The sequence below is a fragment of the Rhipicephalus sanguineus genome, chromosome 3 (assembly GCF_013339695.2).
Source record: "Rhipicephalus sanguineus isolate Rsan-2018 chromosome 3, BIME_Rsan_1.4, whole genome shotgun sequence".
In the NCBI taxonomy this organism is placed as follows: Eukaryota; Metazoa; Arthropoda; class Arachnida; order Ixodida; family Ixodidae; genus Rhipicephalus; species Rhipicephalus sanguineus.
In genome coordinates this window covers 145,653,663-145,668,586 of record NC_051178.1, presented here as the reverse complement: position 1 = coordinate 145,668,586, position 14,924 = coordinate 145,653,663, and the positions used below count along the sequence as shown (strand labels likewise).

The following is a 14,924-nucleotide window of genomic DNA, read 5'->3' as shown; positions in this document are numbered from 1 at the left end:
GGCACTGCTGTGCCATGAGAAATGGCTTCACAGTCACAAATGACACAATGAAAATGAGTCTGAACGAGTCTGTAGGCAAGTGAGTGTATAAAAAATCCAGGGTGATGAGGTGGATCTTATTGAGAGGACGAAAAAAAAAAAAAAGACAAGGGGGAGGCGTGAGGAATGTACACTCGCTGGTGCCTTCAGATTCACCTCCGGTACGGGTGGTACGAGCCGTCAGCTTGGCCAACAGTAGCCCCTGCCATGCCATTGGTACTGGCTGCATTGTAGCCACCTGCAAAGCACCAGATATTGCAATGTGGTTAGACCATTCCATTTCTCAAAGCAGGCAGAACCCTTGTCACACAGGCAGCTAGAGCAAGTTCACGAGGAAGCTATCACTCGTCACAGTCAGCCACAAGAATGCAGTTTCAAGTGCTGCTACATTCAAGCAAAGTGCAAGCAGAGAGAGTTATACAGCTTTGTTGTCTGATGGACGATTCATTTGTTAGACTGATGTCTGACCGGCATAAATCTAAATCACCTCCAATAAATTTCTCACATTTCAAGTAAACGCGCGCATTGAGTTCAGTTTGCAGTCACCATCAACAATGCCAAACGCGCAGCACTACAAGCCGCAGACGCCCACGAATTCCAAGAAACAACCCTTGTCCTCTCTGGGCCTTTTGGTATCCCCAGCATTGGCCGTAACCTCACCATTCGCGCCCACAAAAACGTGCTCGCTTCTCTTCCTCCTCACACAGTGAGAAGGAGCACTCAGCCACATGAAGAGACAAGCCAACGGACAGAGTGTAGCGAAGGAAAGAGCTAAACTAGCATGGGCCACTTTTGGATTATTAAATGCGTGTAACTGTGCTATTACGGCACTGTTTGGAGAAATTCTCTCGGCTTACATGTTTGTTGAAGACTCATGCACCAACTGCAACACCACAACTAAACCTTGACTTCAAGGTTAAGGGGCCCCAAGGATTGTTTGCTATTATAAAAAGGCGATGTACTACGGCGAGACTACTTATTTTTATATTTTGCATCTCTTCATATTTACAAAATGAGAGATAAAATGCACTTACCGGTAGCTGCTGGGGTTGCGGTGTATCCTTCAGTGTAGTTGGTGCGCATGGGTCCATAGCTGGAGGGCTGCTGCTGTCCATACGATCCTAAAAATCAAGAATAAGACACTGTACCACAGCTGGTAGCCACACACTATGTGCTGTGGTCACCAAGCTAAACACGACTGACGGGAACAAGTGTGTACTGCGTCTCCTGCACAGCTGATAAAGCCAAGGTTTTATGGAGGCAGGCTTATCATATTCACTGTATAATCCATTTGAACATTACATACTGGATATGAAAGAATTTACATGTTCAGTCAAGATACACCGGCTAAACTTTACTATGACCAATTAACAACCACCTTCAAACCTGCGAAGAGAAGTTTTTCTGTGTGCATAACGCACACAAAAGCACTGGGAGCGCTGCAAATGAAAGATAACGGAGAACCTACCATAACCACTGTAGGACTGGTCACCGGCTCCTCCATAGCCATAATTGCTCTGGTTGTTTCCCCAGCTGTTGTAGCCACCGTAGCCTGCATTTAAATTAGATATTAGCTTCAACATTATACAGTCGAACCCGGTTATAACGAACTCGAAAGTGTCGCGAAAAGTGGTCGTTATATCAGTAGTTCGTTGTATGTGGACTCGTCCTTAAAAACGTGCGCTTAGCGGCCAAGCCGTTTTTTTTTCTTTGTGCACTTTTATTAAAGTTCTAACAATCCCTTCGGTGACAAGCTAAGCCTTTTCGCGTCGTGAAGCGACACCCGCTGCGTGCTCACGAGTGAATTAACTGCCTTTGCAATGAGCTGACACCGTTTCACCGAAGCGCGGTACCGCGACGTGGAGCCGATCATCCCTGGCTAGTTGCGTGCAGCGCGTCGCCTACTCGGCTCGCGGAGTCGCTGCCGGGCCGCTTGCTGTATGCCGTATGGGCGCGTTTGTACATTCTCGCTTGCTTCACTCCGGACCGTGCACGGGTGCGGCGACTAGCCCCTTCGTTCAACGCGGCGAAAACAAGCATTTTCCAAGCAACGCGCACTCTACGTCTCCGCGATGCTCTCGCGGCCCTGCACGACGACGCGCGGCGCACTTGAGTTGTCACCTAGTCAAACACGCAGTATACGCTCGCTGTCAGTGCATCGACGTTTCTCGGTGCCCGCGCCGCTCAACAACAGCGAGCTACTTTCGTTTCTACAAAGCGACGCGCACTTTAAAGCGGTCTCGCACGACGCGGCGGCGGCGAACTTGCGAACGGCAGCATAACTAAGCATGGCGCGCTCATACCGCCGTCAATCCGCAGTGTACGGCGTACGCCACACGCGCAGCCGAGCAGATATCTACAGATGACCGTGATAAGGTTGTCAGCTATAAGGCATAATGGCACGTTCATCGACGGCCGCCACCTCACCTTCGCTCTTTTCTGATGCTCATCCGCGAAGGCATCGCCGCAGTCGCGCGGAAGTCGTAATCACCGATCGACCGGTCTCTGCTGTTACCGAAAAGACTGATGACTTTTCGCGGCACGTTGTGGCTTCGACGAGTTTAGGGACGCAGTGAACCTTTTTGCGATGGAAAGTTATCGAGGTTATCACTTCTTGCATTAATGCCTTCTCGCGTTCCAAGGCATTGTTTGGTTCATCGCAGGCGGTCGTAGCTGCAGAGAACGGCGTCAGGAAAGGTTACTGTGCGAAAGCTGACATCAAGGCTTCGTGCTGCCTACTATTTTTTTTCCCTCACTGCCATTCTACCACTGAAGAAACGCCTGGAAAGTGAGCGATGTCGCTCGCAGCGTCCGAAATCTGCGTGCGGTGCTCGCCGATCTGGGTATCTTAGTCGCGAGTAAACTGGAGCGGGGCACACGCGAGCGCGCGCCCCTGCACGCTTCAGAAGGCCTGTTTTAACTTTTTTTCGCTTCGTATGCACCATATTTTTACTGCGACCGTGTCTGAAGTGTTCATTGTAAAAGTAGGAGGCTTTGAAAAATGTTCGCTATATCTGGATGCAGCTTCAATGGTTAGCATAGGAAAATCGTAAGTGCACCCAAATATGGTCGTTATAACCGATAGATCGTTATATGTGGGATCGTTATAAGTGGGTTCGACTGTACTATGAAGCAGAACAGTGCAAAAAAAGAGGAGACAAGTCAGGCAAGGCCTTCTGACTGATGGCATTCCTTGAAACATCTAAAAAACAATTTCTGCAACACGGCTAACAACAAAAACTAATTTTATTTGCTGAATTTGTAGGTAATCGGACCCATAAAACCACACAAACAACACGTCTAAATGGCCAGAAACTGTCCAGGTTTGCAGCTTTCAACTTCCCACAGTACTTCTAATGTCCATGGCATTTGTTATGCAGGAATTGCTGAAAATATATGCAACACTACCAACTTGCAGAAGCAATACATACAAAGCATCCATGATGCAGGTGCACCTAAATTAATGCCAGCCTTTCCCCTTTACTGCTCCCAAGACTAGTCTTGGGAATCACACTGCTGTCGCTGGCACGTGCCTCTGAGCTCCCTGAACTGTCCGAATTAACTAAGTACAACGAAATATGCCCGAATTAACGACTTTCGTGCCATAGCCTTACGTACCTTTCCGACGGGACCAGTCAGCGTCCGAATTAATTAAATTTCCGAATTAACAAGGTCTTACTCTATGGACCCACCGAAGTCACGCTGCACTGGTAGCTCTTGGTCGCTTCACCGGTTTGGCTACCGGCACCGTTCGTGCATTCGCATGATTTGCAGCGGCGCAGAAACACATCACCGTTGTTCGTGCATTTGCATGATTTGCAGCGGCGCAGAAACACATTCAGAAAAGCCAATCTTTTCCGTATTGCAAGCAATTCATTTCAGCCAGGGAACATTACGAATTCATATCACATCGAAATTCATACCAGCCGTGATCATATCACCCGGGGTTTACTGCATACTCAACTTGAAGGTCACAATGTAGTCCGATCCCATAATTGATAGTGTAAGTTTATCAGAAAACGACTTCATATCTCCTACAGTTTCCCCTGGGATTGTGCCAAATTGTAGCACACCAATTCGTTTCATGCTAATGATGCGTCGTCTCCGCAACAGTGCTCATAGTTTGGGTAAAAGCAACGAATATTCATTTATTAATTGCGATGTGAACGAGCAAATCTGCAAGCACTGCCCTTTGAATTGGGAGCGTAGTGAAAGCATGGCAACTGTATACATCGATGCCTTTATGTAGTGCGAGTGGAGAAACAACTGCGGGACAGCTTGACGGGGCAACGGGTGGGTCGCGCAACCTTGTCAATCGCCAACAAAAAGGCACTACAACTTGGGTGCTACAGAGTCCGCAATAAATAAATACTACAAAATGTACAGGCGAGCAGTGCCTCACCCTGGTAGCCGGTGTTCATGTTGCTGCCTGCCCCGTTGGACGAACCCCAACCCCACTGTTGCTGCTGCTGCTGTCCTCCCCAGCCACCACCTCCACCAGGGCGGCCACCCTTGTTGGCCATCCTGCTTTCCTTGGGCTCTGCCCGCTTGCACTCAACCTGTGAAGAAAGTCGGGTACTTAGTGCGAGCTGTGGTAACCATTGTAGAGAAGATACCATACAATGCAAACACCCACAGTACTTAAACCCCCTCTCTAGTTGGAAACTTATTGCAAAACTGTTCAAATTTAGCATTCCTTTGTAACTACAGCATAAAGTGTATTCTGGACATGTGGAATAGCTTAAGGGGGGACATGGCTTGTGGAGACCAAAAAATCATCAAAGAAAAAAGTGTTTTTTTTTTATTACATTATTGAGATATACAGCTATTATTTCGCATGTAAAGCCTAAGATAAGGCTTATAAGATAAGTATTTCATCTGCAGTTTAGATCTGCGCAATGAGTACGAGCTGAACGTTAAATGTTTTTGGGTCATTTATTTAGCTTGTCTCATGATCTAGAATAGCAAGAGCTGTAATTACATTTTTGACATAAAGCCCAAGCTGTATATCACAAAGTCCTGAGAGCAGAATTCTCATTTTCTGCTCAGATTTTTAGGGGCGAAGCTCCTCTTAGTCTAACCTTGTCACGTCTCCGTTGTCCGGCGTAACCACCTTTGCAAACTGCCCACTACTTCGTCTTTGCAAACATCCCACTACGACCCATCACCGATCCTTTGCAAACTGCCCACTACTTCGTCTTTGCAAACATCCCACTACGATCCATCACCGATCCATTACTTCGCCGACCATAAAGCCGTTATAATGAAGGGGGAACGGAAGCCACCTTTGCAAACTGCCCACTAGTTCGTCTTTGCAAACATCCCACTACGACCCATCACCGATCCATCACTTCACTGACCATAAAGCCGTTATAATGAAGGGGGAACAGAAGCCACGTCTAGCTACCACTTACGATTAATAAAATTTCTTGTATAAATATATGCAGTGTTTGTCGCGTCTGATGATGTACTGGGCTATCGCTTTGATTACTGCTGGGCAAAACCACTGAAGATTTCACAATTCAGGAGCTTCGCCCAAGCTCTTCATCATTCACCCGTGGATATGCTGTGAATTTTTTAAAACTTGATTTTGTTTTTTCTTTACGGTATTCGTGGTACAAACATTGAATTTTGATCATCTGCAGAATGACTAGATATGATTTGATCTAAAAACTGTTTGCAGCGTTGCACTTATTGCATATAGTAGTATCTAACTATCTGATAATATGCACTTTCTGCTGAATGGCTTTTTCCCTATTGTCTCCGGAAACAATAGAGAGGCAGCTTTGTGTATCTCGTAAACCAGTTTACTTACAAGAAAAATTATTTGAAATCAGCATGAAAAACCAAACAAGGATAATTAGTTTCATCAGGTTTGGACATAAGATACAGCAAATATCTCCACACGCCATGTCCCCCCTTAACGCACATTTAAATTACATCTGCACAAGTCCTACTGTGTGCCCTTTTCATCGAAACTCGACAACCCTGACCTGGAATCAACACAACAACCATCATCTAGTGCTGAAAACCACGAAGATTACTGAGAGCACACTAATGTGCAACATATTACCAACAACAAAACAGAGTAAAATCTAGTCTTTTTTTTCATGGTCACAATTTCAATAGCAACACTACTAACATGATTTACTCTTCATAACATACCTGCTTTCCACTGATCTCAACGTAGCGCCGCCCAGTCAACTGGTTGACTGCATCTTCCGTCTCAAAGGACACGAAGCCAAAGCCTGCAAACAGATAGGCAAGTCAACAAAGTGATGTGCATCCACTGGCGGCAAGTATCAATGCCAGACCCTCCTCGCGATTGTAAGCCTTTCAATTTTCCTGTTCAAAGAGGTCATTGTGGGCAAACAGTGCACCTTATGCAAGGTAGACAGTTACCCTTTTGGGGCCAGCGAACGCTGGCCCTACAAATGAGTGCCTCCTGGGAGTTGAGGGTGAGGTGTCGCGACATTTTCCCAATTGTCACAGGAGAAAAAAGGCAGGGCTGCTTTTTGGACAGGCACTGACCAGGCATTGCTTTGACTGGGCACTGCTTTTGGCCAGGCTCGGGCAGCTGCCGGTCCGACCACACTCGGGGCAGCAGACTTGCCGGTCACCCGGTCTTTCCCCCCCACACGCACAAGATGGAGGAAAAGAAAATAAGAGGGGGGATGATGGGCCTATCAGCAAAGCTAACTATAGTCATATCCTAGGATTAATTAATCTCCTTATTGACTACAGTCTCACGCCATTAGCGCCAGGGGGCAGTCCATCCATCAAGAATGCATTTTGCAGGAGTTGAAGGTGGCCGCACATTTTCTCAGGCGCTTGCTCGCACACTGAAACAAATCGTTTGGGGCACGCACCCTCCTGCAAAACCAGAACAACAGCACTGTCTGGCTCCCTCAAGAGCGTCTTCATCTTCACCATAGCCGCCTAGAAAAAGAGGTCAAAGCCTCGCGATGTGCGAACCGACTCACCTCGAGAACGACGCTGCTCCTGGTCATACATGATAAGAACTTCTGTCACCTGCAAGGCCACAAGGCACAAGCTAAGCATTCAGCACAGAAAAACTCATTCACGAATAGAAGTTAGATAGCGCGCTGAAACTTACTTTCCCATATTCGGAGAAGAAGGCATGCAAGTCTGTTTCTGTCACAGTGGCAGGAAGGCCGCCAACAAATATCTTAGTTGTGCTGCCTTTACCACCACCACCACCACGGGGACCACCCTGTCAAAATACAAGAACAACTTACAACAAGCACATGGCAATAAATACAATGAGACCAGCATCTACACAGCAACACAGAATTAGCAGGATGTAGCGTGGTGGCATTCTCGGCGGCGTTTTTCATTTCCGCACAATTCCATGTGAATAGAAGAACCAGAGCCACCACTGTCCGTGGATGACTGCTTTTTTAAATAATAACTGTTGGGGTTGAACGTACCAAAACCACAATTTGATTATGAGAGACGCAGTAGTGGACGGCTCCGGAAATTTTGACCATCTGGTGTTCTTTAATGTGCACCTAAATCTAAGTACACGGGTCTCAAGCATTTGAGCCTCCACCGAAGCGTTCCCAGCTATGTGTCAACTGAGCAAAGTACACCGATCTAGGCGTTGCGCCACTTGCTGCCGACGCATCCACAGCCATCCACAACGGGCTGCAAGGAATCTCGCGAAATAAAGCCCAAAAATGCCGCCCAAGAATACCACCACCGAAAGTTGTCAGCACAGACTGCAGCTCACCCTGGCCCCAGGACCACCTCCTCCACCAGGACGGCTGGCGCTACGAGGATTACACGATTTGGGATCCACCTGGGAAAAGGAGCTTTGTGAAAATGTGTCCTATACTGTACAGCGCATGGAAAGCTAACTGTGGAAGCTCCTAAGGGCACATCAAAGGGGAACTGACACGAAAATTTTCAGTTGTCTTTATAGATCAAATGAAAGACCAAGTCCTGAAGAGCCCAGAAAATGTACTGGTATATGTTAGTGCACTCTGAAAAATTACAGGGGGACGTGGCAATGGGAATGGTAAACTTGGTCAAAATGTTCAATTTTTCTTTTTTTTTTTTTTTTGCTATCATCCAACCACCTTTTACATCATGATGAAATATTAGAATAAAATAGGCAGTAGAAGTTGCAAAAAACTGAGAAAATAGGACATTAGAAAATGCAAATCTTGCAGCTTTCCCTTGGCACAGTGCTGCCATCTTGGCGTCGTCATGAAGAGGAGAGATTGCAGTTCAAGGTAGCCGCAATGCTGCATTTTTCCAATGAAAAATAAGACCAGCTCCCTTCCGAGTTCCGTTTTATTAGCTTTGAGCTCCGTTTTCTCAGCTTTTATTTTTTATGCAATTGCCGTCAGTCATTCCAGTGCCATTTCACAACAAATATAACCATTCCGTTTTTCGCACTTAGATCCTGAAACTTCGGCGAGTCCCGTAATGCTGTCCATGTTTGTCTGCACATCATACAGATTTTTATAATTGACATTTAATATTTACAGGCAATTTCAAAATTTTTGTGTGTGCTCATTTGAATATCAAAAATAAACCAATAGCTCAATGGCACAGAATGAGCCCTGGTGAATATCCTTATGCAAAAATTTTCACGAACTTGTGTCTAATTCACATTGGGATGACAATGAGAGTCTATTAAGTGTTTTAACTCAAAAACTACAACAGATATCTCCCCCCAAAACAGATGTCAGTTTTGTTATCAGCATAACCAATTGCGACATTTCATCCCTTTATCCCAGTAAATAACAAATATTCATTGCCACGTCCCCCCTTAATTATGTCTATACAAGCTACTTTCAGCTTCGCGCTTGCAGAGAGCAGCCTCTTGCCTACAGAATTGTATCACGGAGTAAACTTCGCTTCGAAAATTCGTGTCAGTACCCCTTTAAGCGATAAGCATCAGTGAAACAATGACAGCACCGAGATACAATAAACTTATTAAGCTCCCCCAAGTTTACATACGAACTTGTGATATTCATGCTATCTGGGAAAATTAGTTTTGGATGAACAGAAAAGTTAAAAGAAACATAAAAAAACTGACTGACTAGATCTAGCACATGGCTGGCACCTGACAGATACAGGAGATAACATACAGGGCTCCCGCACACAGCAATAAAAGGGAAAACACTGACCGTTCGTCCATCCAGCTGGTGCGGTCCTCCCGCCAGCACAGTGGCCACACAACTGGGGTCACGGAAAGTGACGAAGCCAAAGCCACGAGACCGGCCTGTCTCATTGCACATCACCACACTGTCCACCACTTCGCCGAAACGGCTGAAGTAGTTGAGCAGGCTCTCTGGAGGAAGAAGTGCAAAGCGCCATAGTTTGCAACCAAACGTATTTTAGTCATCCTTTAGAACTTGTAAGGAACCGAAACTGAGCTCACAGAATATGAGTCAGATAAAGACTGCCAAAACACAAATACCAGTTCACAAAGCTCGTAAAATTTCATTAGTTTCACTTCCCATGTGAATATCAGCGACAAAGATGGTACAGATGGGTTAACATTTTAACACATTAAAGGGGCCATGACACGGTCGCCCAAAGATTTGTGGTTTTCAGCGAAAACGAGAAGTAGAGGGTCTATTATGCCTATACAGATTTCAAAAGTGGGCCGTAAAAGAATATTTCAGTGCAAAACAAGTCCTAGAAGTCGCCTGCTGTAAACCCCGCCCACCGCCGGCGACTGCCATTTTGCCATGGCGCGTGTGACGTCATGTGCAGCACGGAACGAAGCCGTCGTCTTCTACCAAAATGTCAGCCGCTGCGAATCGTTCAATTTCAGTGCCAAGCTCAAGCAAGTTAAAATATCTCGATATCACGTGCAGCTGACCACGGAACAATATCGTTCGCCGCAATGCAGACGCTTGCACAGGTAGTTGCTTGTTACGTCACGGCTCGCGAGTGCACCAATGTTGCCAGACTCTCAGGCCGCTCGCGTGTTTATAAAAATATTTGATTATAAATTAAGTGCTCGACCAAATGCGCTAAAATTTCGCGAGCTTATTTGTGAATGCCCGAGGATTAATCCACGTAACACAGATTATGATCGAAAATCGGGTGTCATGGATCCTTTAAGCATATGGCAACTGGCAACGCTTGCTCACTGAAGCAAAATAGGTTATGAAATAACTGTTGAAGAATAAAATGCTCAGTTTTTACACGTATAAATAAGAAAATATGGGGTCTTAATATTCCAAAACCACGACATGATTGTGAGGCATGGCATAGCAGGGGGACAATTAATTTTTCACCTGGTAGCCTAACGTACATCTATACCGAAGCCCATGGAAACTTTTACATTACCCCCGCCCCCCATAGAGAACTTACAGCTTATGGGGCAGATTTCAGATTTCTACAGAAACAAATAAATAAGCGCAATCCACCAGCACAGCACTTGCTTAATTTTTATAAACGTGTATGGAAACACAGCATATGGTCTCACTGGCAGGAAACCAAGTGCTGACACAGCTGCACAGATGAAGAACCTAACAGCTGTCGCATATCAGACAGGTCTCATACCCGAGCTAGAACAGCCAGCAAACAGCGAGGATTGTACAGGTTGTCCAATACAGAACCCTCCTCTGTACGTTTGTAGATCCCCATTTGCAACTTTGTTATGTGCAACAAACAGAAACCAAAATGCACTAACACTAGTTACATGGGCACAAACATTTGCATTACGTTTAAGGTGATGTAGTCACCATGAATCTCAATATGCTAAAGGATTTTATTTTTACAATCAGCAGTTCCACTCCAGAATATGTAATCATCATGGCGAATGTTGCTGCACTTAAATTCACTAAGGTGAATTGGCATTCTCCCGCAGCACCATCTAAATTAAATGTCGCCGGTGAAGCCAGTAATCGAACTTGATATTGTACTCAGCTGTATGTCAGCAGTATTGACAAACTCACAATGCCACAAATCAAAGCCTCAAAAGCTGGAGATAAGATCTCAAGTTTTGCATACTACTTACAGTATATTCCAAGTTTTTCTTGGAAGAAAGGTACAAATATGACAACCAATAACTACTAAAATAGAATAGCATTGCAACACGAATTAATATTGGTGTGGCACAATGTACTTTGTCATTGAGCCCAAACTGGACTGAATTTATTGGACACTATTGGCTCCTTTGCACAGCCTACAGAAGGAAGCTAATCATAACAAAACCATGAGAGACTAAGCAGGCTCAGTAGCGACAGAAAGAGCAGTGGGACATCAAGTACAAGGTTAAAAGAATTACAATGCACGGATCATGTTCTTCTCAAACATTTAGACAATTTATGCTAACTCTAAAACAGAAGAAGAATTACCTTGTGTGGTTTCCCAACTGAGGCCCCCAACAAATATTTTCCTGAAAATAAGAACAAATAAGCACAAATGTCACAGTATGGCCACAACATGGAGCAACAAGGTACAAAAACGATATCTTGGCATAGTACTTTAAGAACTGCAATGTCATCATGACAACAATATAAAACAAAAAGTTTCATGAATTGCAATGAGAACTTGAAGGACGCTTGAACTTTGCATTTAAGAGTGCAACGTGATAGTGCAATCGGGCCCTGTTCGCATCACCTCATTCGCTTGCGATGCTCCGCTTTTGGGTGGACACCTCAATCGTGTCACGAGGAAAGTAACGCTCTGTGTGCAGGACATTGGGCATTGAAACTCTCCTAAGGTGCCTACTGCAAGTAATGTTGCAAAGTGCCCACCATGCGTCTGTAAGGGAACACAAGCACCTACGCAACTGCACACTTTGTTGATGTTGTGGCCGATTATGGCTGGGCTCTTGGTAATGGGTAAGCCTTTGTACCACCCACTCGTGCAGTTCAGATGGTGTGATGCCTCATGAAATTCTACACTTATGCCACGCAATATTACATCTGGAAACGAGACTCCTTTCCCTAGAGACGCCTATAAAGGATTTCTTCCCGAAGCAGCTTCAAGCGCTGACATGACTTTGCGGTAGAACATCCGACTGCCACTCAGAACGCCTGGGTTCGATTCCAGCTCAAACCTCTGATTTTTATACTATGCATCTATCATGATTTTTCGCTCACGGACAACACCACTGACACAGGCACTGGAATTTCTGCGACACGGGCTCTTTAACACTCCCGTGTTACTATGTCCAACAAGATACTTTTAATATGCAGTTAGCTGCATTTACTGTAATGGTGTTCCCGATTTTATTGTACTTAAATAGCAACTCCTCACTTTCCAAGGAGTACGAAATACCTTACTAATGATGAGCCATCACAACACAGCTAACAAAAAAGCACAGATGGTGCGATGACATGCACAAAGTTCATCACATAAGGCCATGCTATACACTATGAACTCAAACCACAAATTTTGCTGTCAGGGAAGTAGGTATATTGTGCTACCCTGTAGTCTGTTCAGTGGTCAACATGATCTGCTACTACGGTATAACTATGTTCTGGGGAACGAACTTATGCTCTAAGAAGAGGTTCATATATCAAGTAATTCAAGATACCCAAACTCACCAAAGGCAAAATCAAAAAGCCTTTGTAACGTGCTTATTATGTACGGATTTATCTCCAGCAGAGTAAGAGAGAAGGAAGGATGAAAGCTAAGACATGCAGAGTAGCCCATAATTTTTTTGCCTCTACCTAGGGAGATTTTCTCAGCACAGTCACTGATAACAGCATCACCAATATTCAGATTTACACCTGCTCTAGTTCACGCATGGACAAAGGATATCCCCCCTCCCCCCACTTCCATAATGCACTCAAAATGCATGCAAATTTATGGCATTGGCAGCAGCCCAGCTTGTTATTTCTTTTACAACAGTATCAGACAACGTTTCACATGTTCCATTACAAGGAGAATACAAATGCCAACAAAGGCACTGAGAATTACATTGCATAGCTGTGCCTTATACCTTAATGCCATCAGTCATGGAGCAGGCATAATTAATGTTATTTGTCTTCATTTAATGCATTTTATACGACTCATTACACCAAGAAATTTATATTATCACAATAGCTTGCACAGTGGCGTGCACTTTAATGATACCTGTCATAGTCACTCGAGTCTACAATAACGCAGAAACACAAAGTGCTGTCAACAGCTATGCATGTCAGGCCGTCGCTGAGGCAGCCAAAACACGATAAGCTCCGTTATTTCTTTGATTTTAAGATAGACAGTTGTTAGTGAAAACAACCCTAAGCTGACCATACTAGCTGCAGTTCGTGCACTATTGTAATATTAAGGGTAGCTGAAGCTGTAGATGCATACTCATCAAATTAGCACTAAGGTTGTTTTAGAGGCCAGCTGCCTTTTAGCTGACTAATTACATTTAATTTTTACATATGGAAGCATCGCCGAAAATAATGTTCTTAAGACGCTTAAGCCATTAACCATTTACTGATAATTTTTAGTGCCGATTTATTTGGTTCGCTATGTCTGGGATCTACTGTACATTTAACACAATAGTAAGGCAATGCACATGGTTAAAGCCTGCATATCTGAGACTGTAATTAAATTGAGAAAATAAAACTAAACGAAGTAGCCTATCACGTAAACCTTGCCATACTTTGTAAACGGTTTAAGACATGCTAACCAAGATAAAAAAAAAAGTGCAAAAAAGCTGAGTGCCACCTGCCAATAGTGAATTGGGTAAAACAAGGTTCAACGACACTTTTCTATCACACCAGCTGCAACTTCGAAGCGCTAAACATGTGGCCACCCCGCATCGTGCATTTTATGAGCCATATAACGACGTTCGCGCCGTGAAAACGCCTCCTGTATTAGTACTACGCCACATCTCGCGGCTAAATTCATTAACCAGTCGATATTCGACAATTCTTACACGATTAGACATTTACTTGAGGTCTCTAATTAATCCATGGTTGTAATGATTCCCGAAATTCTAATTTGTAATAGACGCATTCATTACTGTAATAATTCCTCAACCTGTATTCGCACCTTCGTTGCAAAGAACGCAATCAACGGCCTGGTCGACAAAGATAATACGCGAGTTTGGTATGCGGTGAGTGACCGAAGCCGGTATGATGGCGAACCGCGACAGCCAACGATACGATGGCCAAGCGGTCAGGCGCTCCGTATCAAACATACTTCGCGAACGAGGCTTCGCGCTTCGTACACTCTGACGCAGGCTAATCGAGCCCAGTGGCGGAGAAAAGCTGGAAGCGAGACTCGAGATTATCATCAGACAGCGCACGACTCGTGCAGCTGAATCAACAAGCAGGCATTGGGAGGGTTTCCTGTTGACGAGGAAAGCTCCCGCCAAGCGGCATCCCGCGGCTTCACACCAAAGACCGCGTTCGGCACCATCTTACGAACGATGACGCCGCGCTATTCGAACACTTCGCAAGCGCGCTCTAAATCTTGAATCGTACTCTAAACGAGGCGTTTACGACAAACCCAAGGCGCAATGCGCCACAAAGGGCCCCGAGCGCTGGCACCAATCATGTAACGCCAACACCATGGGCGCTGCTAGGGAAGATAGGCCATGGAATGGCCGCCGCTCGCCGCGCTGACTAATGCCGATCGACATTTGAAAATAAAAGTGCTCACCCTTGCTCCTCGTTATCCCGGCGGGCCATTTTGGGGCTTTTGTGAATAACAGGCTCGGAACTCTAGTTGCTCTCAAATACTGCTACTTCACCCCAGCACCCAACTTGCGACACGTTCGGTCCAAACAACGAAGAGGAACAAAAGAAACTATCGAAGTAAAAAATGTCAGCAGCGTCGGCGCGTGCGCACACAGTGTTGCCCGACCAACAGGTCATTTCTGCTGGTCCGTCACGGTGCGTCCTATATTAGAACGATTTGCCAGTGTCTTTTGAGTTCGCACGAAA

General features: G+C 45.2%; 1 protein-coding gene across 2 annotated transcripts; it reads right to left on the bottom strand.

Moving 5' to 3' along the window:
• Positions 1-89: 89 nt before the first annotated feature.
• LOC119387380 (heterogeneous nuclear ribonucleoprotein 27C) lies at positions 90-14,835 on the bottom strand. Of its 2 annotated transcripts, none has more exons than XM_049413506.1 (11): positions 14,641-14,835; positions 11,388-11,428; positions 9,201-9,364; positions 7,793-7,861; positions 7,157-7,273; positions 7,023-7,071; positions 6,205-6,287; positions 4,434-4,598; positions 1,508-1,586; positions 1,074-1,160; positions 90-277 (listed from the first exon to the last, which is right to left on the bottom strand). In XM_049413506.1, the coding sequence occupies exons 1-11, from the start codon at positions 14,667-14,669 to the stop codon at positions 192-194; spliced, it is 969 nt and encodes a 322-aa protein (XP_049269463.1). In that variant the 5' UTR covers positions 14,670-14,835; the 3' UTR covers positions 90-191. The 2 variants fall into 2 exon arrangements, with proteins under 2 accessions (XP_049269463.1, XP_037510679.1); XM_037654751.2 differs by having other exon boundaries at positions 1,508-1,591; positions 4,442-4,598.
• Positions 14,836-14,924: the final 89 nt, after the last annotated feature.

Coding starts and splice junctions, on each gene's coding strand:
- LOC119387380 (XM_049413506.1), bottom strand. CDS start 14,669: ATGGCCCGCCGGGATAACGAGGAGCAAGG. Junction 9,365..11,387: donor CAGTTGGGAAACCACACAAG/GTAATTCTTCTT, acceptor TTCTTCCTCCAG/AGAGCCTGCTCAACTACTTC. Junction 7,072..7,156: donor TCTTCTCCGAATATGGGAAA/GTAAGTTTCAGC, acceptor GTGGCCTTGCAG/GTGACAGAAGTTCTTATCAT.